The 27,307-nt window shown below is 44.6% G+C and overlaps 1 protein-coding gene across 4 annotated transcripts; it reads right to left on the reverse strand.

The window, feature by feature from the left end:
* Positions 1–1,446: 1,446 nt before the first annotated feature.
* Positions 1,447–26,629, reverse strand: LOC120318063 (meiosis-specific coiled-coil domain-containing protein MEIOC-like). 4 transcript variants are annotated; one of them, XM_039365301.1, is made up of 9 exons: positions 26,506–26,629; positions 25,801–25,951; positions 17,033–17,187; positions 15,951–16,052; positions 11,461–13,030; positions 8,729–8,863; positions 6,721–6,898; positions 3,008–3,077; positions 1,447–2,541 (listed from the first exon to the last, which is right to left on the reverse strand). In XM_039365301.1, coding segments are annotated over exons 3-9 (2,190 nt in total). In that variant the 5' UTR covers positions 17,167–17,187; positions 25,801–25,951; positions 26,506–26,629; the 3' UTR covers positions 1,447–2,540. The 4 variants fall into 4 exon arrangements, with proteins under 4 accessions (XP_039221235.1, XP_039221236.1, XP_039221233.1 ...); XM_039365302.1 differs by having other exon boundaries at positions 1,447–3,077; positions 12,832–13,030; XM_039365299.1 differs by having other exon boundaries at positions 1,447–3,077.
* Between the last annotated feature and the right edge of the window lie 678 nt (positions 26,630–27,307).

Genomic DNA, 27,307 nt, shown 5'->3' on the forward strand with positions numbered 1-27,307 from the left:
AATAGGAGCCAGTTGCCAAGCGTCTGAATTTGGATCACGTGACTTCTGGGATGCTGCAACGGTCGTTAAATGTGGAAAACGGTCATGTCACTTTTTTGTGCCGTTGTAACTTTGAACGGTCACTAAGAGGATTGCCTTATCAGTAAGAAAAAATAAGTTTAACAAACATATTCACGCTTCAAATTAAAAGTATACAAAAGTCAAGTTGCAAATACGACCCATTTTTATTATTTCTTACCCGTAGATTTCCCCATGACAGTGGGTGTAATAATGACTCAGAAAACCATGCAAGAAATTTATTATTTCCATACAGTAAAGTATAGTTTTTAACGTGCATACAAACACTGATTTTTCAAAAGCCTGTACAATCACTGGAGTTCTATAGAATAACTTTTAAAAGAAACTCTATTGTTCCAGAAGGGCATGTTTGTCTGCGTACAACCTCGCAGTCACAAAATTGTATTTGCAAATGATACAAATAGCAGCTCACATCATTTGTGAATGGTGTCAGGCAGTCGAACCAAAAATTCCTTCTATAAATAAGCACCAGATTCTCTTGGTACAGATATTTCAGAAATAAACGTATTGCAAGCTATGATTAAATCATTTTAAATAAATGTTATTTAAGGAAGATACCAGTTGGATGAGAATTGTGTTTCGGATAAAGATCTGAGAAAGAACTGTTAACACTAAAAGTGTTTTAATTTGGAAAGGGCAGATGGAAATTACAAATTTAACAGGTGAAAATTTGGAGTAGCAAGGATAAAAGCTTTTAAACAGGTATCTATGATTTTTCAAAGAAAGCTAAGGGCTTTGAATGCCCTTATGATCTCTAGAATTAAATTAGATGCATTTTTCTAATTTAATTCTAGGGATATCAATGTTTGAAACCTTAACTATTTGTATCGTATTCGTAACCTTAGAGGTATGAAATGCAGCCCGTTATAAATCTACTTAAATGTATTGCTCAGATTGGAGCCTATAACTACAATGGCTTTAAAATGATTTAAGGTGCATTAGCTATAACAACCAATGATGAACCCGTTTTAAACAATACTGTACTCATAAATTAAGATGTTAGAATGATTTTGTTATACCCCAGTCCTGAAGTAGTACAAAAATATAAAAAAAAAGAGATACAGATTTATCAGACTGCAAGATCCATCACAGGAATGTTTAAAAATTAAATTGATCACCAACTAAAATTGCACTTCAACTGCTGACATTTGAGTGCAAATTGCCAAAATATAATTTCTCTTACAAAAACTAAACTGAATCTATTACATTTTCTTTTAAGAGCGTGATATTCTGAAGGTCCTTCTTTCCTTTCCTTCCTTCCTTCCTTCCTTCTTTCTTCCTCCCTCTCCCTTCTTTTCCTTCCCCCCTTCCTTCCTTCCTTCCTTCCTTCCTTCCTTCCTTCCTTCCTTCCTTCCTTCCTTCCTTCCTTCCTTCCTTCCTTTCTTTCCTCCCTCCCTCCTATCCTGTCCTTCCTGTCCCCTCTCTTCCAGCTGCATCTATGTCTGGATATAAAACATTTTCTTTAATATCCATAAGCCAAAACTGAGGAATATGAAGTATTTAGATCAGGACTCACTTACACTTGCTAAAGCAATATCCAATTTGTTAGCTTTTTAAACATAAATTAAACACACCCTAATCATTTGAATTCCCGCCCTCCCTTCCTTCCTTTTTAGGACTTCGCCATTAAGCTATAAAATTTCAACACATTGCTTAATTATCCACACACCAAGACTATCTCATGGTTTACGTTGGCAAAAATATTAATACTTAGAAGGGGGATGAACCCCACTGTCATTGTGTAACTTCATCCTGGCACATAACACACTCGATTGTCCAAGAGACAAACACCAGCTCATTAATTTACAAAAAAAAAAAAACACTTCCTGATAAAAACAAAACAGGTTCAAGGAATGTTAGTTTCATGCAACTATTACAACAAACAACCCTACAAATTTAACACACTGGGCATACTTCTACATGATTCCTACCTGAACAGATCCTGAGCATCTATTAAGCCTGATTATTAACTCTGCCCAAGGATCAAAAACATACCTTAAATAAGAAAAAAAATAGTTATTTTTCATTGAGATAAATATCTCGTTAGCAGTGATTTTTTCCCCCCCAAGAAGCACATTTCAAATAAAATAATAGTCTCAACAGTTCAGACAGGAATAAAGAAATGATTTTCAACTCCCAGAGGCAGTTACTGGTCTTTGGGCTACAGTGGGCTTTATCTATCCTTAAATTAAGATGAAATGTTGGGTGCTAAGCCATTTATTCTGCATGGCTAACATTCTAGCCTAAAACACCGTTTAGTGCTTGATATTACATCTTTTTTCTTTCAAAAGATGCTGAAAAAGTCTTCTCAGAACTTCGCAGTTGCAAGCGAGCCCAGCTTGAAACATCGGGGTGCTGATGCAAATCCCACACTTTCATGCAACTTCATCCAGACAATGATTTATTTAAACTCAGGGCTTCACCTCCTGACATCCATCGAAGTATGGCTTATTCACAATCGGTCTGGGAGAAAGGAGAAACATATCGTGGTTTGCCATTAAGTTTGGCACTTGAAATATTAATCTTCCAAAAACTAGGAAAAATAAAACAAAATAGGTTGCATTGCAAAAATTAACAAAGGTGCTACATGGGTTTAGCCACTTCCTCGTTGGTGTATTTGGGTGAAAAATCTTTAATGCAAATAAATATTGCTTAACTGCGTCAACTTTTCAGAGTTATACTACTAAGATTTCTGCAATTATCTAGGCTTGAATGCCAGCAGGACGGGGAAAACAAGAAAAATCAATTAAATTGGCTGCTTTATAAAAAAAATGAGTATGTCATTTCATAACCGGCTGCAAATTCTTTCTAATTCACTCGCTCATTTTCTTTGTCTTCGCCTTTTCTGAGGATCTTGGTTTGTAAGGGGATGCTGGCCAGATCAGAATTGCCTGTCAAAGTTTTGGGAAGAGCAGTCTGAAAAGCACACCATAAAGTTGTGCGGGTTTTTCGTGTGGAGGATGTGAGCTCGTTCACAGCAGATGCCAAGGCGAGAATATCTGCAACAAAAATAAAATTTAATTTAAGAGGGGAGATTCATCAGGCTTTTTAAAAAAAAAATCCAAGAAAAACTTTCTTGAAAGTAAGAACAATTAATCAATGGAACAACCTACCTCCAGAAGTTCTGAATACTCCAACACTGGAAGTTTTTAAGAAGAGAGTGGACAGCCATTTGTCTGAAATGGTATAGGGTTTCCTGCCTAAGCAGGGGATTGGACTAGACCAGGGCTTTTCAACCAGTGGTACGCATATCACCTGTGGTACATTACCATGTGGTAATGTATAGTGGGGGAGGGAACGAGCCAAAGCAGCACAGACTTGCCTTAAGAGAGTCCTCTGGTGCTGCAGAGTGGCTGGGGCAAGGCAAAGGCCCCAGGATCGGCACTTCTGGCTCACCCGAATGAGAAAGGAGGAGGAGGGGGTGGAGACGGGAGAGGCTATAAAAGGAGCCAGTTTGGGCGGGAGAGGAAGAGAGAGAAAAAGACGCAGCCTTGGGTGGAGGTGGAATCAGCTCTAGCTGCACTGAAGGGAAAGAAGAAAATGGAGGAGGGTGGGGGGAGAAGAGAGGAGATCAAGCAGGCCGGCCATAAGCCGATCTACAACTTCTGTGGCAGCCATCTGTGCTGGCAGCAATAAACAGGCAAGAAACGCAGCAGGGGTTGCCCTTCACGAGGAATGAAGAAAGGCAGCATGGCTCGAGATGAGGGAGGAAGAGGGATGGCAATGAGAAAGAGGGAGGGAGGAGCAGGAGGGAGGGAGGAGGTGTTTAATGGCAGAAGTGAAGTGCCCTTTCAGCTGAACAACAAACAAGGAGAGTGGAAGGATTCTTATGTGCTTTTGTGACTTTGAAGTTCTGGGATTTGTGCAATGTGGGCTTTGGGTTCTTAAGGACTGTTTGGCAATTTCTATTTGGCTGATGGCTGATGTCTCCTGTTAGCTTCTATTGCTCTGCTATTTTTAGCTGTAAGTTTTGCTGCAAGGGATTTTGAAGTATTTTTCTCCTGAATGGATTTTGCCTGTAGCATTCCTTTACTTATGAATGGAGCCATTTGGGGAGGCTGCCTTAGTGGGCAGCCAGTACTTACTACATTTGTTTTTTTCTTCCTTAAGTACCCCGCTCCTTAACTTTCCTTTCTAGCCAGTAGCTAATTCTTAAAGGGGAATGCGCTTTTTTAAAGCTAGTTCCCTCAGTGGCTTGTCTTTTCTGTCTCTGGAGACTTTTCCTTGTTCGATGAATATAAAGAAGAGGGTAAATATGGGGGGAGGAGTTCAAATTCCTCCTTCAGAAGGAGATGGGAATGAGAAAGAGGGAGGCAGGGAAGGAGGGAGGGAGGGAGGGAAGGAAGTCCCGGCTTAACATTTGGCCACCAGCAGCCCTGCCATTGACTTTGCATGTCAAAAGGTTGCAAAAAGGGATCACATGACCCTGGGACACTGTGACCATCATAAATATGAATCAGTTGCCAAGCATCCAAATATAAATCACATGACTCTGGGGATGCTGCAATTGTCATAAGTGTGAAAAATGGTCATTCCAGTGCAACTGCAACTTTGAACAGGTTTTTTTTTATCACCTTGATAGGTGGTACTCGAATATTGCCATATCCTAAAAGTGGTACAATTGATGAAAAAGTGAAAAGCCCTGGACCAGAAGACCTCCAAGGTCCCTTCCAACAATTCTATTCTGTTCTGTTCCTTTCTAATTCATTCTATTCTAATTCTGTTCTGTTCCATTCCATTTTATTCTAGGCCCAGTGCTCTTCAACATCTTCATCAACGATCTGGACAAGGGGATAGAAGGGGAACTCATCAAATTCTCAGACAACACCAAGCTGGCAGGAACAGCCAACACTCTAGAAAACAGGCTTAGGATACAGGAGGATCTGGACAGACTTGAACACTGGGCGCTATCTAACAAAATGAAATTCAATGGTGAAAAAAGTAAGGTTCCACATTTAGGCAAGAAAAACCAAATGTACAGGTATAGTATAGGTGGCACCTTGCTCAATAGTAGTAACTGTGAGAGGGATCTCGGAGTCCTAGTGGACAATCACTTAAATATGAGCCAGCAGTGTGCTGCAGCTGCCAAAAAAGCCAACACAGCGCTAGGCTGCATTAACAGAGATCGAATCAAGATTATGTGAAATGTTAATACCACTTTACAACGTCTTTATAAGGCCACACTTGGAATACTGCATCCAGTTTTGCTCACCACGATGTAAAAAGGATGTTGAGACTCTAGAAAGAGTATAGAGAAGAGCAACAAAGATGATTAGAGGACCGGAGGCTAAAACATATAAGTAACGGTGACGGGAATTTGGGATGTCCAATTTAATGAAGAGAAGGGCTGTGGGGAAAATGCACGCGCAGCAAACTGCCATGCTTTCCCCCCCACAAACCTCATAACCTTTTGATATCCTTTGTCCTAATGAAGCAGCCAAAAGGTCATCCCCTTTTGACTTAATGCCTTACCTACCTAAACAGGTAATATGCTTAGTTCCTTCTCCTATCTCTTCCTATCTTTGTTAGTTCCTTCTGTTTTCATCTACCTGTATTTGTTCTTATCTGATCTTTGACCATGTAATGTGTTACTAGAAAATAGTTGCTTACATGAAGACATTTTCCAGTGAAGAAACCTTTGTCAGCATTTAATGGTAAAGCCTATGTATGTAACAAGTATATAAGAAGCAATAAACTCAGAGTTTGTCAAGCTGTGTCCTGCAGCTTCAAACCTCTGCTCAAGACATGCCTCCGTCTTTTTCTTAGCGTCCTACAAAGGACAAGGGGGGACATGACAGCAGTCTTCCAATATCTCAGGGGCTGCCCCAAAGAAGAGGGAGTCAAGCTATTCTCTAGTCAAGGAGAGAAGCAACCTAGAACTAAGGAGAAATTTTCTGGCAGGGAGAACAATTAACCAGTGGAACAACCTGCCTCCAGAAGTGTGAACGCTCCAACATTGGAAGTTTTTAAGAAAAGATTGGACAGCCATTTGTCTGACATAGTATAGGGCAGTGGTGGCGAACCTATGGCACGCGTGCCAGAGGTGGCACTCAGAGCCCTCTCTGTGGGCACACGTGCCATGCCCCGGAGATGGCAATCGTCCCTCTTCAACCAGCCGTCTGCTAACTCGCCGAGGTCCCACATGGCCAGATGCATCCCAGCACCCATGCGCTCCCTGGCCTCTGTGTGCAGGGGCCGATGGTGTCAGGTAGCAGCCGCCCCGACCCCCACCTCACCTTACCCTGTGACATTGGCACCCCCGCCCTGCCTCACCTCGCCTTGCCTCGCCTCACCCCGCAGGATGAGCCTCCTGCCCACAGCCCCACCTGCAGAGACTCCCTGGATCTCCCCCAACCCTGCCCGGCCACCACAGGCATCCCTCCCCATGAGCAACATCGAGGTGATCATGTCCACCTTGGCCATACCCACCCAATCTGCCATGACCACCACAACCACACCCATCCAGTGGGCCACGCCCACCTGGCACCTGGCGATAAATAAGTGGGTTTGTGGTTGCAATTTGGGCACTCGGTCTCTAAAAGGTTCACCATCCCTGGTATAGAGTTTCTTGCCTGAGCAAGGGGTTGGACTAGATGACCTCCAAGTCACCCTTTGCCAATAAACTAAACCCAAAGTATTTACCTTTTTCCATGGTGACACATGATGTCCCTGGCCTCTGGTTACTAGCATTAAGAATCTCATCCTTGCGCCTGGCCTGGGTCGTGTGAATGGCTTCCAAGTGACGCCCCAACGTTGCCGATATTCTGCTGTGGATGGAAACGTCACAAAGGTGTTCCATCTTCCCAAGTAAGGTGCAAACCTTAGAAAGTCAAAAAGACAAAACTGCATTTTACTGGGGTTGAGTGTGGGGGTGGGTGTTCATCTTTGAAAAATAAATAGTTCGACTTTTCTACGGGAAATCATGACAATGGGGACAAGGAGTTCCATCGTTAAGCGAGGCAGTCATTAAGGGAGTTGTGCCTGGTGTTCCGAGCTTTCGTTAAGCAAATCACCAGGGGCCCCAGTGAATCACAAGGTCATTAAGCAAACCCAGCTTTTCCTACTGACGGTAACCCGTCGGAAGCCGGTTGGGAAGGTCGCAAATGGAGATCACGTGTCCCAGGGATGCCACAACCATGTAAAACACATCATGGCTGCCAAGCACTCGAATTTTGATCACGCTGCAATGGTGATACAACTCATCCTTGACTTACAATCATTCGTTTAGTGCACTGGTTCTCCACCTGTGGGTCAGGACCCCATTTGGGGTCGAACGACCATTTCACGGGGGTCGCCAAACAACGCAGTCCGCCATTTTTTCCCCCCTTTTCCTTAGCTGTGCTACTCCCTTTTATTCTATGGGCTTTTGAAAGCCAATAGAATAGACTCTCTTGAATAGAGTCTAATTCTATTGGCTTTCAAAAGCCAATAGGAATTGTCCAGGCTGTCTCTGCCCTGCTGAGCCCGCCAAAAGTCCCAGTCTGCAAACGGTGCTGCACCAGTTGAGTAGTCCTCGACTTACGACCGGTTGAGTAGTCCTCGACTTACGACCAGTTGGGGGTCGCGGCATTAAAAAGGTTGAGAACCACTGGTTTAGTGGCTGTTCAAAGTTATAACGCACTGAAAAGAGTCACATTTTTCTAAAAATATATTCCCAAGTAGTCCTCGCCTTACAACAGTTCATTCAGTGAATGTTTGAAATTTCAAACCATACTGAGAAAAGTGACTTAGGGCGGCCTTTCACAGGGTCACGTGGTCAAAATTCATACGCTTAGCCACTGGCTCACATTTATGATGGCTGCAATGTCCCGGGACTTTGCAGCTCCCTTTTGCGACCTTCTGACAAACAAAATCAATGGGGAAGCCAGGTACTAACTTAACAACTGCAGTGGTTCACTTAACAACCATGGTAAGAAAGGTCATAAAATGGGGCAAAACTCATTTATTTATGAGACTTATATACCGCTTTAAGTGCAAGCACTCTCTAAGCCAGCATTTCTCAACGTTCGTGTGACGGCGACCCCGTCACACGAATGTGCCGCGCATGTGTGGCGCGGCACGCATGCATGGCGCCACCCCCATGTGCAGCGCGCATGCGCGGCATCGCCCCCTGAGGGGGGAAAATGGCGGATCGCATTGTTTGGCGACCCCCGTAAAATGGTCGATCGACCCCAAATGGGGTCGCGACCCATAGGTTGAGAACCGCTGCTCTAAGCGGTGTACACCAGTAAGCAATGTATATATATATATATTTTACATTGCCCCCAAAAATCTGGGTCCTCATTTTACCTACCCCGGAAGGATGGAAGATGGAAGGCTGAGTCAACCTTGAGCCGGTGAGATTTGAACCGCTGACCTGCTGAACACAGTCAGCTAAAGTGGCCGGCAGTACTGCACTCTAACTGCTGCGCCACCTCGGCTCTTAACAACTATCTCGCTTAGCGACAAGAAATTTTGGAGTCAATTGTGGTCGTAAGTTGAGGACTGCCTGTAGTTCCATTCAGGGACCCTCTCTATAATGAGGGTGCTGATCTGTTTTGCCTAATTCTAGAGCCCGTTTGGCCTACTGGTTAAAATACCAGGTTAGAAACCAGGAAGCTGTGGGTTCAAGTCCCGCCTTAGGCTGGGCCAATCAGAATGCAGTACTCACTGTTGCTCGCTCTTGAAACTGGATCCAAATCAGGCGATCCACTCGAGAGGGCCTAGCTGGAAGCGGGGACAAAAGAATCTCCTCAGAGCTGGCAAAGGAGTTTTCAGGAAAAGCCTTTGCTAAGTCAGCCTGTGTCTGGAGGATAAAAATTAAAAAAAAAAGAATTTTCAGAGCATGATCCAGTCTGAATAGCAGTTTCCCTTTAATCCCAACTGGTCTTTAAAAAGTGGATCCTTTCTTTAAATCTCTAGAGATCAACTGCTGGGATTTGATTCCCTGGTCTTTACACAGATCCATTCATGCATGTGGTTGGTACAATACAGAAGAATTACAACCACAATCCAGCCCAAAATTTATGTTGTTAAATGAGACATTTCTTGAGTGAGTTTTGCCCCAGTTTACGACCTTTTTTGCCATCGTTGTTAAGTGAACCACTGCAGTTGTTAAGTGAATCTGGCTTCACTACTGGTCAGGTCGCAAAAGGGATCAAGTGATGTTTCCCCCCCCAGGACACTGCAACCGTCATAAATGTGAGTCAGTTGCCAAGAATCTGGATTTTGATCATGTGATCATGGAAGGTGCTGCGACGGTCATAAGGGTGAAAAATGGAGGTCACTTTTTTCAATCCGGTTGTAACTTTGAACGCTCACTAAATGAATGGCTGCATATTGAAGACTACCTAACAGTTAGTCCTCAACTTACGAGCCCAACATTTTTGTAATGTTGTCAGTTTTGCCCCATTTTACGACCTTTCATGCCAGCGTTGTTAAGTGAATCACTGCAGTTGATAAGTTAGTAACCTGGTTTTTAAATGAATCTGGCTTCCGCCTTGGCTTCGCTTGTCAAAGGGGATCCCCTGACCCCAGGATACTGTGACCGTCATAAATATGAATCAAGTGCCAAGCGTCTGAATTCTGATCATGTGACCACGGGGATGCTGCAATTGACCTAAGTGTGAAAAACAATCATAAGGCGCTTTTTTCAGTGCCGTTGTGACTTCAAATGGTCACTAAAAGACCTGTATTGTCTTTTTTCAAACTGTGTACTTCGATTACAGTCAAGTTATGACCATAGTGGAGCTGGCCTATCACAGTCGTTAAGTGGTGATGGTCATAAAATAGGTCATCCATGGGACGGATCTGATTTTATGACCTTTTCTGCCGCAGACGGTGACCAAACACAGCCATCTCTGAGAGAACCAATGTAGTGCTATGGGCTTGTTTAGATGAAACTGGAAATAAGGGACATTTTTCAGCAAAAACATCATGAAATGAGACGTAATGCAGGCCAGCTGCCAAGCAAGGGACCCATGGTCATGTGACCACAAGGAAAAGACCCCAGCATTTAATGACCCAACTATGTAACATTATTACTGCTAGAGAGAACAAACCCCACCCCCTTCTAGCACTGCTGATGTTACCTGGTTGGGTTGTGAAATGTCTGCAAGAAAAGCACCAAGCTCAGAGAGCACTAAGGACCTCACAGTCCTTTTCCTTCTCCCTTCTAGCACTGATGATGTTCCCTAGTTGGGTCATAAATCATCTGCAAGAACACCACCAAGCTCAGAGAGCACCAAGGAACCCATTGTCATCCTTCTCCTCTTCCCCCTCTTCCTCCTCCCTTCTAGCACTGATGATGTTCTCTAGCTGGGTCATGAAACATCTGCAAGGAAACCACCAAGCTCAGAGAGCATCAAGAACCCCACAGTCCTCCTCCTCTTCTAATCCAGGGCTTTTCAACCAGTGGTACAGGTACCACCTGTGGTACATTGGCACCTGGCAGGTGATACGTGACCATCCTAGAAAAGTGATAGCGAGGGAGGGGAATGGGCTGAACCGGCGGCAGCACCACACAAGCCTGAGCAAGAGGTGGCTGGAGCTGCAGGGCTATCAGGGCTCAGTGGAAGCGCCAGGATCAGTGCCAGGCTCCAGCTGGAGCTCAGTGCTGATCCTGGGGCTTCTGCTGAGCCCAGAAGAAGCACCGATCAGCTGGAATGTTGCAGCATCTCCAGGGTCTTGTGATTTACATTCAGATGCTTGGCAACGGATTCATATTTATGACGGTCACAGTGTCCCAGGGTCAAGTGAAGTGACCAAAACCTGCTGCAACCACCCAGCAGACGGGGGGGGGAATAAAAACCAAACACCCCCCCACCCCACCCCCGCTCCAATCCTCAACAGAAATGCTCACAACAATGAAAACCTCGGACAGGAGGAAGAGCGTGGCCAGGCGGGCAGGCAGGTGTTTTGCTCGGCTGTGGCTTGGGTGGCATTTTTTTCAGTGCCATTGTAACTTCAAACAGTCACTAAGTGAACTGTTGTAAGTCGAGGACTACCTGTACTTTATCACTTTTTTTCCTTTTTTTTGGCCATCAAGGTTTTGACACCTTCCTAGGCGACTGGTGGCACTCGGATGTTGCCATATCCTAAAAGTGGTACAATGGGTGAAAAGGTTGAAAAGCCCTGGACTAGTCTTCTCCACACCCCCCCCCCCTTTTAGCACTGATGATGTTACCTAGCTGGGTCACGAAATGTCCACAAGAACACCACCAGCTCAGAGAGCATCAAGGGTCCCACAGGGAAATACAAGTCTACCCTTCTCAATCTCGGTGCTCTCCAGATGTGCATGCTTCCATCCCCAGACCTTCCCCCTCAACCTGGGTTGACCGGAATTTCTGTCTCCTGAAAAACTCCCCGCCTGCAGACTTGTGTCACATAATAACCCCTCCTCACCTTTTTCCGCTCTTTTTTTAACAACCTGCACTGTTTGTAACATTCCTCCAGGCACACGTGGAGCGTGTGGGCAGGCCCACCCTTAGGGACTGATTTCTTGCGGGGAAGCTGCGGTGAGAACGTGTGATACGGCGCAGAGGCATCTCCACAAGAAAGGTGGTTGATAAAATGACTTAAATGGGGGACGTTCTCATAGTGAAGATTGACTGGTGAAAATGGAGGAGGGTGAAATACGGGAAAATTTGGAATTTGGCTGTAGTCTATGAAGAAGGGAAGGAACGAGGGGTTGATGAAATGAAACAAATGGTCCAGTTTTTTCTTGCTTCTCAATGCATCCAGCTCGGTCCAGTCCGGACTAACGGAGGCTGGGTTCATTTTACGCCGTCTCTCAGTTTGCCCCATACTCTGACCAGCATTGTCTATGCTTGGTTCATTCTCTAACCCGTGGCCTTTTGCGAGCCTGTTTGCAGAAGGACCCTGTGGCCAGCCAGGGGAGGAAGCGTCCCTCAAAATTTCACCCACGTATTCCTGCTGGGGAGCTTGCAAATCAACCGGGGAGCATCCGACAGAATTGTGCGGCTTTAGATTTTCCTTGCAACTGGAAAACCCGCTGTTTTGCAAAGAGCTGCATTTTCGTGGGGCTGCTTGGGAACCAAAAGTCTGGACGACGGAGCCATTAGCAGACGGGACAGATGAGAAAGCGTTTACTCGCTTTCGCTTTTTGTTAGTTGCACACGATGCCCTCGGGGGATTTAAACTTCTGCTTTTGAGGTGTTTATCATCACCACCACAGGATGAATTTTGATGCTTCAGACTTGGGGGTGGAGATAAACGATTGGAAGAATCTCGGAGGGGATACGCAGAATGTTTAATTTTAATGTTATCCAACAGGGTGCTCAGGTTATCGGGACAATTTTGCCGGTAGTTTTGGTGAAGTTTGCCTTCAGGGATGCTATTTTCTTGCTGAAATGGGGATGTGAGGAAGGACAGGGATTGGGGTGATTCGTAAGTGCATCTTTTAGCACACAAAGGGTTCTCCTGAACTGCCGGATCCCATACCCCATCTGTCGTCGCAGAATGAGGCAGCTGAACGAAAGAGGCGCTTGAGCTTTCCGTATCGCTGGCCCTAAGCGCTTCTTGTGTGGTGCTCTCCTGATCTTCTCCGCAAAATTCAGCCCAGATCTGTGATGAGGAATGGTTTCTCCTGCTAATACTGGCTTGTTTCTTACCGTAACTGCATTCAGGAACAATGTTGGATTGCTGATTAAAACAGTTAAGGGTAGAAAACTCGTTTTGTGGATCTGGGGTGTTCAGAACTTCATCAGATGGTGGAGAGCAAGGACGAGAAGGGGCTGGCCAGGAGCAGCTCACCTGCAGATCGCTGAGTTGCCTGCTTAACTGTTCTGTAGGAGAGGCCTCTCCCCACTTTTCTTCGTAAGAGCTCTGTGCATCCACCACATTAGTGTGGTTTTCATGATCCCATATTTTCGTCGGAAAAAGCCTTGAGTATCTGCTATTATTTTCCAAATTCATGGTCCAAGACGGAGGGAACAACTTTGACAGAGGGTCCCTGTAAATGGAGAAAATTTCATTTCGAAACGTGTTTTATCTTCCTTACATGATCCACAAAGCGGCATCCAGATGGATCAGGCTGATGAGCTATCACAGTACAATCTCTCCTGAAGGTTAATAATATTTCAGGGTTTTCCATCTGAGGCTCTTTCTATGCAGGTAGTCCTTGAGTTACACCCATAATTGTGAGCCTCCCCTTATAGGTAGTATTTGACTTACAACCGTTAACTGAGCCTACACTTACAGATAGTCCTCAACTTACGACCACAACTGAGCCCAAAATTTCTGTTCCTAAGCAAGACAATTGTTAGATGAATTTAGCCCCATTTTACGACCTTCCTTGCCAGATTTAAATGAATCACTGCAGTTGTTAAGTTAGTCGCATGGTTGTTAAGTGAATCTGGCTTCCCCCATTGACTCGGCTTGTCGCAAAAGGGGATCACATGACTCGGGACACTGCAACTGTCATAAATATGAGTCAGTTGTCAGGAGCCCGATTTTTGATCCCGTGGCCATGGGGAGGCTGCAACGGTCCTAAGTGTGAAAAACGGACATAAGTCATTTTTTTGCAGTGCCGTTGTAACTTCGAACGGTCACTAAATGAACTGTTGTAAGGGCTACCTGTGCAGTCTTAAGTCACTGAAGCATCATGTGGCCAGACCTAATTTTCTAACATTTTTTGTAGTAATTGTTAAGCAAAGAATATGGTTGTTAAACAAATGCTATAGTCATTAAGTGAGTCAATTTTCACCAAGGGGCATTGTTTGCCAGAAACCAAAAATAAACTCCAGAAATTAGCAAAAAACATGGCAAATTGTTATTACATGACTACGGGATGTTGCAAACTGCTGTAAAAGTGAGCCGGTTGCCAATTGCCTACACCAGGGGTGTCAAACTCAATTTCATTGAGGGCCACATCAGCATTGCGGTTGGCCTCGGGGAGCCAGGTGGGTGCAGCCTACTGGTTGGGCATGGATGGAGTGGGTGTGGCCTACTGGGTGGGCGTGGCCAGTTCTACATCGTTCGCGTCAAGGGTGCCTGTGGGGGCCTGGGCAGGAGTGGGACAGATCTGAAGGTCTCTGGCAGAAGGGGGGGGGACCAGGGCAAGCACCAAGACACGGTCCACTGGAGGAGCCTCACTGCCTGCCAAAACCCCTCTCCCATAGCCCATCAAGCCGGATATGTGAAGTAGGCGAGGGCCATTCGCTGGCCACTTCCAGGCGATGGTGCATTTCTTCATTCCTCACAAAGGGGGACCCCTCCCAGCATGCACCCAGGGGATGGGGCCAACGCGGCAAAGTCTGGTTCCTCGCTGTTTCCAGACAGCCTTGTGGAGCTAAGACTGAATGTGTTTCAGCATAGATGGCCACCACAACATTGTACATTGGCTCCTGGCTGGACTGGGCCAGGGCCAAGGCAGCGGGGGCTGTTCCCTCACTGTTTCCAGGATGGCTTCACGGGCTACATGAAACCACTTCGCGGGCCGCATCCAGCCCCCGGGCCTTGTGTTTGACATGTCTGGCCTACACTGTAATCATATGATTCTGGGGCATGTGTCCGTCATAACTTTGAAACTGGCTCCTAAGTAGCTCTGGAAATGTCCATTCTAACTTCAAACTGTTGTTAAGCAGCTGATCATAAGTCAAGGACTACACTTCATTTAGTGACTATTCAAAGTTACAATGGTATTTTTAAAAAGTGACTTATGACTGGTTTTCACATGACCTCTGCATCCTCCTTGTGGTCATGTGATCAAAATTGGGATGCTTGGCAACTGACTCATATTTATGACGGTCGCAGTGCCCTGGGGTCACGTGATCTCCTTTTGCGACCTTCTGACAAGCAAAATCAATGGGGAAAGCTAGATTCACTGAACAACTGTTTGGCTAACTTAACAACTGCAGTGATTCTCTTAAGAACTATAGCAAGAAATGTTGTAAAGTGGGGCAAAATTCACTTAAGAAATGTCTCACTTAGCAACATAAACTTTGGGCTCGGTTATGGTCGTGAGTTGAGGACTACCTGTAATGTGGAGGTAAGTTGAGTTTCTGTGAAACTTTTACATCAATTTAGGAAGTATTACATTGTATCTACCAACAACTGAGGATCTCGTGTTTTGATTATTGATGAAAATAGAATTGAATTTGTCAAATTAACAACTGCAGCGATTCACTTAACAACTATGACAAGAAAAGTCATAATGTGGGGCAAAACCCACTTAAATGTTTCACTTAGCAACATGAATTTTGGGCTCAATTGTGGTCGTAAGTCGAGGACTTACAATGGTTCAGCATCCTGGGGTCATGTGATCACCATTTGGGATGTTCCTGGCTAGTTTTTCCAACAACGAAAATCAATGCAGGAAACCAGAATCGCTTAGCATCCGTGTAATTCTCTTTGTAGTAGTCATTCACTTTACAACCATGGTTAAAAAGATCATAAAATCGAGTACAATTTACTTAATAATCTAGAGTAGAATAGAATAACAACTTTATTGTCACTTCGAATGTGCACTAATCGGCATACATTAAAATGAAATTTCGCTGCATTCAGCTCTCAAAGGGTCACCTCCCCTGACAGACACTACATAAAATCTCCTTACTTGGCATCAGAAATCCTGATACCAGTTATGGTTGTTGAGTCATGGACTACCTGTATAGTGCAGGCATTCACAAGATTATTTATGACGTAACCTACCAATTTAGACTCTGCTAAAACAACAGCTGACACAGGATAAAATTGATCCCACTCTCATCTTAATCTGGACTGAATTGTCCAGCAAATTGATCCATATGTCCCACTGAACTTAGCCTGATATGCCTCTTTGCATGTTTAGGATGAGGGTGTTAGTATCAGGAAATACATCGGTAGTTTTAACAAAATATTTGGGGGGGGAGAGAGAAATGACACCACTATACCAGTCTGCAATAGCTTCTGGTTCATTGGGCTCCTGTAAGATGCTGGTCACTAAGGCGAACATATCAGGACCGTTGGCAGAGTAAGAGAGCTTGATCTGTGTCCTAAAAACAAGGATAAACAAGTGCAAAATAAACCTGGCTTATGATGTCATTTATTTATTTGCATGCGGACTGTATTATTATTATTTTTTTACAAATAACTCAAGGCGGTGAACATATCCAATACATCTTCCTATTTTCCCCACAATAATCCTACAAGGTGAGCTGGGTTGAGAGAGAGACGGTCTGGCCCAAAGTCACCCAGCCGACTTCCATGTTTAAAGTGGAACTAGAACTCCCCATCTCCTGGTGAATGGCCCAAAGTTACCCCGCTGGCTTTTGTGCCTAAGGCGGGACTAGAACTCACTGTCTCCTGGTGATTGGCCCAAAGTTAGTCAGCTAGCTTTCGTGCCTTAAGGCGGGACTAGAACTCATTGTCTCCTGGTGATTGGCCCAAAGTCTCACAGTTGGAACACATGCCTAAGGTGGGACTAGAACTCACCGTCTCCTGGTGAATGGCCCAAAGTTAGCCAGCTAGCTTTCATGCCTAAGGCGGGACTAGAACTCACTGTCTCCTGGTGATTGGCCCAAAGTTAGCCAGCTAGCTTTTGTGCCTAAGGCGGAACTAGAACTCATTGTCTCCTGGTGATTGGCCCAAAGTCTCACAGTTGGAACACATGCCTAAGGCGGGACTAGAACTCACCGTCTCCTGGTGATTGGCCCAAAGTTAGCCAGCTAGCTTTCGTGCCTAAGGCAGGACTAGAACTTATTGTCTCCTGGTGATTGGCCCAAAGTCTCCCAGTTGGAATACATGCCTAAGGCGGGACTAGAACTCCCCATCACCCGCTTTCTAGTCTGGTACCAAACTATCTCTCTTCACATTTCTTCCACAATATTATTTGTGATCAATTTGAGCTTAAAAGGCTTAACTTGCAGATTCATAAAAGCAGACAAACCATGTAGATAAAATGTCAAGGGACAGGTATGTGTGAGTGTTTGTGGGTACACGAGCAGAGGACCCCTGAAAGGTTCGTGGTTCATACCATTGATCTGAACGTTTCTGCAGAGAAGTCCCCATCCTGCCACCGTCTTCACATCTCAACGAGCTATTGGATAATTGGGGATATTCCACAGCAAAAGGTGTATTTGTTCTTTCACCGAAAAATGGGGCACTCATTTCTTGACCCCTTTGGTTTCTCTGAGGAGCAATTACAGACACAAAAAAACTGATTTCATAGGCAGGAGCAGAGTCAACCCCAATAAGCTAGAAAATAATCAGAAAAAAGAGGGTTTCCCACAGACTTAAATCACAACACCCATGCAAAAATACAGGTAGTCCTCAACTTAGGACCACCACAGAGCCCAAAATTTCTGTTGCTAAGTGAGAAATTTGTTGTGAGTTTTGCCCTGTTTTTACGACTTTTCCTGCCACAATTGTTAAGTGAATCACTGCAGATGTTACGTTAGTAACACTGTTATTAAGTGAATCTGACTTTCCCGTTGACTTTGTCAGGTTGCAAAAGGGGATCACAGGACCCCAGGACAGAGCAACCGTCACAAATATGAGTCAGTTGCCAAGCATATGAAGTAAATCACATAACCACCGGAGGTGCTGCAACGGTTGTTAAGTGTGAAAAATGGTCACAAGTCACCTTTTTCAGTGCTGTTGTAACTTTGAACGGCCACTAAATGAACTGTTGTAAAGTGAGCCTGTATTTCACTTTAATCTCTATAGAAATATATTTGAAATTGGAGCTCCATTTTCTCCACACATACTTGAATAGGAATAGGTAGTTCTCAACTTACGACTGCTCAATTAGTGGCAATTCAAACTTATGACGAAGACCAAAAGTTACCTATGACCTAGATTTGAAGTTCTGATGGATACCCCCTCCTCCTCTGAAATTTTCAGTGAATCTGGTCTTCCCCACTGACAGTGCTTGTCAGAACGTCGCAAAATGGGATCATGTGACCCTGGGATGCTGCAACAGTCATAAAGATGAATCAGTTGCCTAACGTGTGAATTTTGATCATTCGACCGTGGGGGTGTTGCAACGGTTTTAAATGTGAAAATGGTCATAACTCAACTTTTCAGTGCTGTTGTAACTTTGAACGGTCACTAAAGGAATTTAATCTGTAAAAAAGATGCCACAGCTATAAGAAGAAGCTATTGATTTATTCCTGACTCTGATTACAGAAGGACAGTGATTAAAAATAAACATCAGAAAACATCCATAATGCTCCTGGTTAAAAACTGGTAATTCGTTACACTCTTTTCTCTGCAGGCAGTCATTGGCACAAGGAAACAATGATTAAATAGTGGTCCAGATCTACCTTTGTAACACAGCTGTCCTCAACTTCTAAGCATTTGTTTAGTGCAGTGGTTCTCAACCTGTGGGTCGGGACCCCATTTGGGGTCAAACGACCATTTTACGGGGGTCGCCAAACAACGCAGTCCGCCATTTTTTTCCCCTTTTCCTTAGCTGTGCTACTCTCTTTTATTCTATTGGCCAATAGAATAGACTCTCTTGAATAGAGTCTAATTTTATTGGCTTTCAAAAGCCAATAGGAATTGTCCAGGATGTCTCTGCCCTGCTGAGCCCGCCAAAAGTCCCATTCTGCAAACGGTGCTGCAAGTTGTCTGCAGTGAAGGCGAGCTGTCTGGAATTTCCACCCCTCCCTGCTGAGCAACTACTAAAAATGTAAGTAAAAGAGGGCCAGGGGTGGGAGGTGGGAGGCCTGCGGGTGCAGGGAGGGTTGCTGGCGCACGTGGGGCCCGGGGGGGGGGTGCCTTACCTCCCTTGGGCTGGGCCAGTTGGTGGCCCAGCCGGTGGTCGTCCTGCGCCGTCGCTGCCCCTTGCCAGCTACACCTCGGCTGGCGCAGGGAGCAGCATCACGCATGCACGGCGCTCCCGGGCAGGGAAAGTCCTCGACTTATGACCGGTTGGGTAGTCCTCGACCTACGAAGTTTAGTGACTGTTTGAAGTTACAACAGAATGGAAAACAATATAGTTGCAGCATCCTCAAATCTGGGCCATTTGCAACTGGCACATATTTATGACGGTTGCAGTGTCCTGGGGTCATGTGATCACCGTTTGTAATCTTCCCAGCCAGCTGCCAACAAGCAGTCAATGGAGGAAGCCAGGTTCACTTAACAACTGCACTGATTCACTTAACAACCTCTTCACAACTTAATAATAATAATAATAAAGTTGGAAGGGACATTGGAGGTCATCTAGTCCAACTCCCTGCTCAGGCAGGAAACCCTATACCAGGGGTAGGCAACCTTGGCTCTCAGTAATTCTGGGAGTTGAAGTCCACGAGTCAGAAAAGAGCCAAGATTGCCTACCATTCGGACAAATGGCTGTCCAGTCTCTTCTTAAAAACTTCCAGTGTTGGAGCATTTACCACTTCTGGAGGCAGGTTGTTCCACTGGTTAATTGTTCTAACTGTCAGGAAGTTTCTCCTTAGTTCTAGATTGCTTCTCTCCTTGATTAGTTTCCATCCATAGCTTCTTTGTTCTGCCTTCAGGGGCTTTGGAGAATAGCTTGACTCCCTCTTCTTTGTGGCAGCCCCTGAGATATTGGAAGACTGCTATCATGTCCCCCCTGGTCCTTCTCTTCATTAAACTAGACATCCCCAATTCTAGCAACCGTTCCTTATATGTTTTAGCCTCCAGTCCCCTGATCATTTTTGTTGCTCTTCTCTGCACTCTTTCTAGAGTCTCAACCTCTTTTTTACATCGTGGTGACCAAAACTGGATGCCATATTCCAAGTGTAGCCTTACCAAGGCATTGAAGAGTGGTATTAATACTTCACGTGATCTTGATTCTATCCCTCTGTTAATGCAGCCCAGCACTGTGTTGGCTTTTTTGGCAGCTGCAGCACACAGCTGGCTCATATCTAAATGGTTGTCCACTAGGACTTAACAATGTCAGAGAAATTTTCAACCAATGGAACAGCTTGTTTTCAGAAGGTGTGGGGGCTTCATCAATGGAAGCTTTCAGGAAGAGACTGGACAGCCATTTGTCTGGAATGCTTGAAGAGGGGGTTGGACTAGAAGACCTCCAAGGTCCCTTCCAACTCTGTTATTTTATATTTTTCCTCTTTCACCCCTCTGAAAACCCCACTCCCTTCTAGCACTGATTGTATCCCCTAATTGAGTCATAAAATGTCTGCAAGAATGCAACTAAGTTCAGAGAGCACCAAGGACCCCACAATTCTCCTCCTCCCCCTCCTCCTCCTCCTCCTCCTCTCCACAAACCCCCCTCCCTTCTAGCACTGATCATGTTACCTAGTTGGGTCGTGAAATGTCTGCAAGAAAACCACCAAGCTCAGAGAGTACCACCCCACAGCTCAACCCTAAGTTACAAATATTGTACTCTATTGCTTTTCAGAAATTACCCACTATTTTATCATTTCCAGTTATAATATATTATATACATTTAATATCTCAAACCTAAGTGATCTTTAAAAAAACATGCAGATACCCCCAAATGCCCCTTCGGTGATATAGTAAAATAACATTTTAAAAAGGCCACTAAAAGAATGCAACCGCTTTAAATGACATTTCTCAAAATTCTCTTTTTACATCCTTCTTGCTCATTCCAATTATGGGGAAGGGTCACCTGTGTCCACTTTCTTTCATTCATTCTAACCTTACCTGCCCAGGTTCAACAGCAACCAATTTCTTTCTGCAGCCTGGGGGATTAAAATGCTCCACTGAAATAACCGATATAATTTTATACCTTAACCACCTTTCAACTGCCTTCAGAGCTGCTGCTATGGGACGCTGATACACTGTTATACACGAGGACTCACACACAGAAACTGTTGCCAAGTTATAGGATGTTCCCCCCCTCCCCCACACACACCATTAGCAAACACGTGAGGATCAGGGTTGAGATTATCCACAGGTGTGCTTTTTTAAAAAAAAAAAGTTTTCATTTGATTGAAAATCCTTCATCTTGCTACAGGTGGTTTATCTTTTGAGGACTTTTCTCTGTTGTTTTAATGGAAGTTAAAGATAAAGAAAGCTAAGGCTCATAACGAACTAAGCCTTGAGACCAAAGTCAAAAATAACAACAAAAAAGCTTCTTTCAACATGTAAAAAACAAGAAAAAAGTGAAGGAAATGATTGGTCCATTAGTGGTGGAAAGTGGCAAGGTGACAAGCAATAGGGAGAAAGCAGAACTATTTAACTCGTTTTTTGCATCTGTCTTTACACAAAGGGAAAAAACAGACCAACCTATCAAAAATAGTGCCATAAAAAACAGAATAGAAACACAAGATAGACAAGAAAACGGTAAGTGAGCACCTGTCCAGCCTAGACGAGTTCAAATCACCAGGACCAGATGGATTACAACCCTAGGTTCTCAAGGGATTGGCAGATGTGATCTCAGAACCACTGAATAATACAGTATTTTTCAAAGATCCTGGAGCACTGGGGAACTACCAGAAGACTGGAAAAGAGCTGATGTAGTTCCCATCTTCAAAAAAGGAAAAAAAAATGGATCCAGGAAATTACAGACCTATCAGCCTGACCTCAATACCTGGAAGATCCTGGAAAAGATAATCAAACAACGAATCAGTGAACACTTAGAGGCAAACAAAGTCATTATTAAAAGTCAACATGGGTTTGTCAAAAACAGATCATGCCAGTGGAATCAGTGGAACAGCTTGCCTCCAGAAGCAGTAAATGCTCCAACACTGGAAGTTTTTAAGAAGAGACTGGACAGCCAGTTGTCCGAAATGGTGTAGAGTTTCCTGCCCGAGCAGGGGGTTGGACTAGATGACCTCCAAGATCCCTTCCAACTTTACTAATATGAACATATGAACATAACATACAGTACATCTCAGAGAAATTGGAGAATGGATGTCCTTTGCATAATTTGCATAACGTGATCTCACAAATGATGAGAAGACATGAAAAGCCATTTGTCCGAAATGGTGTAGGGTTTCCTGCCCGAGCAGGGGATTGGACTAGATGACCTCCAAGGTCCCTTCCAACTTTACTACTATTATTATAAATCTTATTGCATTCTTTGACAAATTAGTGGATCAGAGGAATGCTGTGGATATAATTTACTTGGACTTCAGTAAGGCATTTGATAAAGTAGATCACAACCAACTATTTCAGAAGATAGAAAAATGTGGGGTAGACAGCATCACCACCAGATGGATCCGTAGCTGGCTGACCGGCCGTACTCAGTGTGTCGTCCTCAATGGAACCGCATCTACATGGAGGGAAGTGTGTAGTAGGATGCCCCAGGGCTCTGTTCTAGGCCCAGTGCTCTTCAACATCTTCATCAACGATCTGGACGAGGGGATAGATGGGGAACTCATCAAATTTGCGGATGACACCAAGCTGGCAGGAATAGCCAACACTCCAGAAGACAGGCTTAGGATACAGAAGGATCTGGACAGACTTGAACACTGGGCACTAACTAACAAAATGAAATTCAAGGGTGAAAAAAGCAAGGTTCTACATTTAGGCAAGAAAAACCAAATGCTCAAGTACAGCATAGGTGGCACCATGCTCAATAGTAGTAACTGTGAGAGGGACCTCGGAGTCCTAGTAGACAATCACCTAAATATGAGCCAGCAGTGTGCTGCAGCTGCCAAAAAGGCCAACACAGTGCTAGGCTGCATTAACAGAGGGATAGACTCAAGATCTTGTGAAGTGTTAATACCACTTTACAAGGCCTTGGTAAGGCCACACTTGGAATACTTTCTTTGGCAGCAAGCAGAGGGACTCTTGTTGATCGGGGGGGGGGGGAGGTTGACAGCTCTCCCTTTTGATCCGAGGAAGCCCTCCAAACTGGCGGGGGAAAGACTGGCTGCATTCGTATAGCCAGTCCGAAGCTGCTGGCTACGGAAGTCAACAAGCACTACCAAACAACTGTGTGGATGAAACTGAATGAGACCTGATCCTTTCTTTATGATTTTAAAGCCTCTTCCTGAAAATCTACCCAAATCACTTCCCCTGATTTTCACCCCATTCCCTCTGAAAAGAAAAGCAGTGAATTAATTACTTAGGGAAAATGGCAAAACCCATAAGACCTATTTGGAATTAATATATATAAATACAGCTTGAAAATTTGGGGACTAATAGTATTTTTAAGACCTTTTTTTTTTTTTTCAAAGAACAACAGTGGTGATTCAGCAACCATGGGGAAAAGTGTTGTAAATTTGGGCACAAGTCAGATAAAAACTGCCTTGCTTCTCAAGAAAAATTTAGGTCTAAACCAGTGGTTCTCAACCTTTTTAATGCCATGACCCCAACCAGTCGTAAGTCGAGGATTACTCAACCGGTCGGTAAGTCGAGGACTACTCAACTGGTGCAGCACCGTTTGCAGAATGGGACTTTTGGCGGGCTCAGCAGGGCAGAGACAGCCTGGACAATTCCTATTGGCTTTGCAAAGCCAATAGAATTAGACTCTATTCAAGAGAGTCTCTTCTATTGGCTTCCAAAAGCCAATAGAATAAAAGGGAGTAGCACAGCTAAGGAAAAGGGGGAAAAAATGGCGGACTGCGTTGTTTGGCGACCCCCGTGAAATGGTCGTTCGACCCCAAACGGGGTCCCGACCCACAGGGTGAGAACCACTGGTCTAAACTGTGGTCATAAGTCAAGGACTACGTGTACTTTCCCCCTCAATATTAAGAGAAGCTGGCATCCACTTTGTTGATGACATTCTACATAACCCGGAGGAAAGAAAACACAATAATCCTTAACTTATAACCACCGGAACTTCTGTCACTAATTGAGCGATCAAGAGTCACACCTGATTTTATTGCTTTTGTCACGGTCGTAAAACAAATCACTGTCGTTGCTAACTGAATCTGGCTTCCCCTCTTCACTTTGTCAGAAGCTGGCTGGAAGGTTGCAAATGATGATCACGAGACCCTGGGACACTGAAAACATTGTTAAATGTATGCCAGTTGCCAAGCGCTCAAATTCTGACCACCTGACTACAGGGATGGTGCGACGTTTGTGAGTATGAGGACCAGTCGCAAGTCACTTTTTTCAGTGCCAACATAACTACTAATGGTTGTAAGTTGAGGACTATCTGACCACAATGAGCAACAAAATTTGCGAGACAGTTCTTAAGTGAATTTTGCCCCATTTTATGACCTTTTTTGCCACAACTGTTAAGTGAATCACTGCAGTTGTTAAGTCAGCAAAATAGTTGTTAAGTGAATCGGCTTCACCATTGGCTTTGCTTGTCAGGTCACAAAAGGGGATCGTGTGACTGCAGGACGCTGCAACCATCATAAGTCTGAACCAGCTGCCGAGCATCTGAATTTTGTTCACATGACCATGGGAATGCCGCAACACTCATAAATGTGAAAAATGATCATGTCCCTTTTTTAGTGTCTTTGTAACTTTGAGTGGTCATTAAACAAAAAGTTGTAAGTCAAGGACTACATGAGCAAGCAACTAAATTTCATTTTTAATAAGTCCCCTTGTGCCCACAGTAAAAAAAAAATGACAATAAAGATTATCTAATCTAATCTAATCCAGGAGGAAAATATGCTCGCGGTCACCTTGGAATCGTGAGATTCGGCAAATAAATTTGATAAACAAATTAAAAATAAACCTAAATGACGGACTACCTGTATAGCAATTTTCGTAATTTGGAAATTCAGCACAAGGATTGATCATGTTCATGAATACTTCATGAAACAACTAATCGAAAAAGTTGAATTTTCATGCAGACTGCGGAATTCTGGGAGCCCAAGTCCACACATATAAGGGATGCAAAGATTGAGAATCACTGGGTTAATGTTTTCTGAAAATACAGCCACACCTTCCACTAATCCTGACTTCTCTTCTTTCAATTTTTGAAATTCCTTATTTAGCCTGAAGACTTCTGATGAACTCAACCAACTTGCTTGCTCAAAATAACTCTTAAATAATGATACAGTGGTAGGCTTTTTTTTAAAATTTGCTCTGTATCAAATAACAAACTCTAACGCTTGCACCCTGTGGCAGGTAACATTACCTACCGCTAAATCGTACTTTGCTGCTGTACGGTATTGCTAAAGCTTATTTAAATTAGTTGGTTGGTGGTTGGTGTAACTACATTTTGTTGAAAGTAGGAAAAAGAAATTAAAAAGTACAGATAGTCCTTGAGTTACTACAAGTGAGCCCAAAATTTCCATTGCTAAGTCAGTTTTGCTCCATTTTATAACCCTCCTTGCCAGTTAAGAGAAACACTGCAGTTGTTAAATTAGTAACCTGGTTAAGTGAATCTGAGCTCCCCGTTGACTTTGTCAGGTCGCAAAAGGGGATCATGTGATCCTGGGGCGCTGCGACCGTCATAACTATGAGTCAATTGCCAAGTGTCCGAATTTTGCTGCAATGTTCATGTGAAAAATGGGTATAAGTCACTTTCTTCAGTGCTGTTGTAACTTCAGTCACAAAACGAACGTTTCTAAGTCAAAGATTACCTGTAACAAGGTTCAGGATGCCTGAAAACAAAAAGACCTCATTTGGGTCTTTTTTTTATATAAAATTGCACCAGAATTTTCATCAAGAAATATAAAATGAGAATCCAAAGCTGAACGGAGAAATCTGCTAAGCGTGAGCCAGTCTAATTTAGAAGTTTGCAGATTTTGGCCCTGCTGTGCACGGAATATAAATCTAATTTTGTTTTATTAATAATGAAATGTCACTCATATTATTTCCAGATGCATAACTCAAGTTTGCTGCCTGTTAGTAAACAAGTGATTTCTCCTTTACACACTAAAAGCAATTATAGTGGTAAGTTTTGAGGTGTTCTGGGTCACATATGAGTCTGAGCATTACTTAAGTGCTCCCTCAGGTCCAAATTGCTGCATTCCAGGTGTGTCACACAGGATTCCAGGTGTGGGAATTATAGTTTGATACTAGCCGGTCTCACGAAGGGCGATGGGAATCACAGTTTGAAGCCTTGGATAACAGCAAGGAGTAATGGGACCTGCAATTGAACAGAGGCATGGAGGGAGATCTGGATTAGCACATCAGGAGAACTATGCTGCGCTGGGAATGATGGGACCTGTAGTCCAGGAGCAAAAAAGGGGAAGGGGCAGCAATAGTGGTCCCACCAGCAGACGGGAGGATCCCTTACAGCATCTGCAGGAACCAAGGATGCAGCAGTACTTGCTGGCTGCGGGATAATGGGACCTGCAGTCCAACGGAGCCTCGGAAGGTGTTGATTAAGCACACCTGTCGAGCAATGCTGTGCTGGGGATAATGGGACCCGTAGTCCAGCAAATAAAAGGGGGTGGGGGAGCAACGGAGACTCCGCCGGCAGAGGAGAGGTCGCTTAGTGCAGCTGCACTGACCCTTTAGATGTGCCGGCTGGGGATAATGGGATTTGGAGTCCGACAGATTGCACGGAGGTGGGAGGGGAAAGAAGTTGCAGTCCGTCCTCCACTGCGAGGGGTTTCTGGGAAGGATGGGAGGGCCGGCTGGGGAGGATGGGAGGGGCAGTCCTCCGGCTCCCCCACCACCCTCAAACTCGAGCCTCACCATCGGCCGCCGAGCGCGGGAACCCCCCGCCACTATCGCCGCCGGAGCGCTTTTGATTGACGGGGCCACCGGCGCCTCCCATTGGCGGCAACCGCCGCTTGATTCCCGCCCTCTGCGCGCGCCGGGGAACGGGAGGGGGGGGAACTGCGCAAGCGCCGTCGTTGAGCGCGCGGCCCTAACGGTTCTGGGGGCGGGACCTGGAGGCTGAGGAAGCTGGGAGTTGTAGTCTGGAGAATGGGCGGGCAATAGAAGCGGGCAATAAACCCTCTTTGGGGGATTATTATAATTATTTTTATTGACGTTAATAGACCAGCTCAAATACTTCTGGGATGCCACAAGCCGGAAATTCAACACTTCCAACCTCTCCCTCGTTCTCCCTGCCCACATACATACACACGAGTAACTCAACACGTGTCAGGGCAGTCGTGTAAAACTGCCTAGGCGTGGATTTCCCCCCCTCACTCGTTTTCTCACCGTTTTCAAGGGAGTTCTGCCATCCCCAAGCTGGCGAGTAGCTAAAGCAGGAGGGCAACCTGCATCAGCCTGAAAAATCTAGCTTGCCTTAACGGGGATCCAGACAACCATTGTTCACGCAGGAAACAACATTTTTTAGCCCTTTACTGCACCTTTTAGTGGGGTGAGCCAGTCCTAGAGTGGGAAGGGATCTTAGAGGTCATCTAGTCCAACTGTCTGCCCAGGTCAGGAAAGGTTATGCATTCTTTTCTTGAAAATCTGCAAAGGTAGAACTCTCCAGACTTAAAAACCCAGGGCCTTCTATTGCTGCATAACTTTACCAACTTTT

The sequence above is a fragment of the Crotalus tigris genome, unplaced genomic scaffold (genome assembly GCF_016545835.1).
Source record: "Crotalus tigris isolate CLP2741 ecotype Arizona unplaced genomic scaffold, ASM1654583v1 scf7180000020019.1302030, whole genome shotgun sequence".
Classification (NCBI taxonomy): domain Eukaryota; kingdom Metazoa; phylum Chordata; class Lepidosauria; order Squamata; family Viperidae; genus Crotalus; species Crotalus tigris.

Coding starts and splice junctions, on each gene's coding strand:
- LOC120318063 (XM_039365299.1), bottom strand. CDS start 17,166: ATGAGTGCCCCATTTTTCGGTGAAAGAACAAATACACCTTTTGCTGTG. Junction 16,053..17,032: donor CAGAAACGTTCAGATCAATG/GTATGAACCACG, acceptor CCTTGTTTTTAG/GACACAGATCAAGCTCTCTT. Junction 3,078..6,720: donor ATGTGTCACCATGGAAAAAG/GTAAATACTTTG, acceptor TTTTTGTTGCAG/ATATTCTCGCCTTGGCATCT.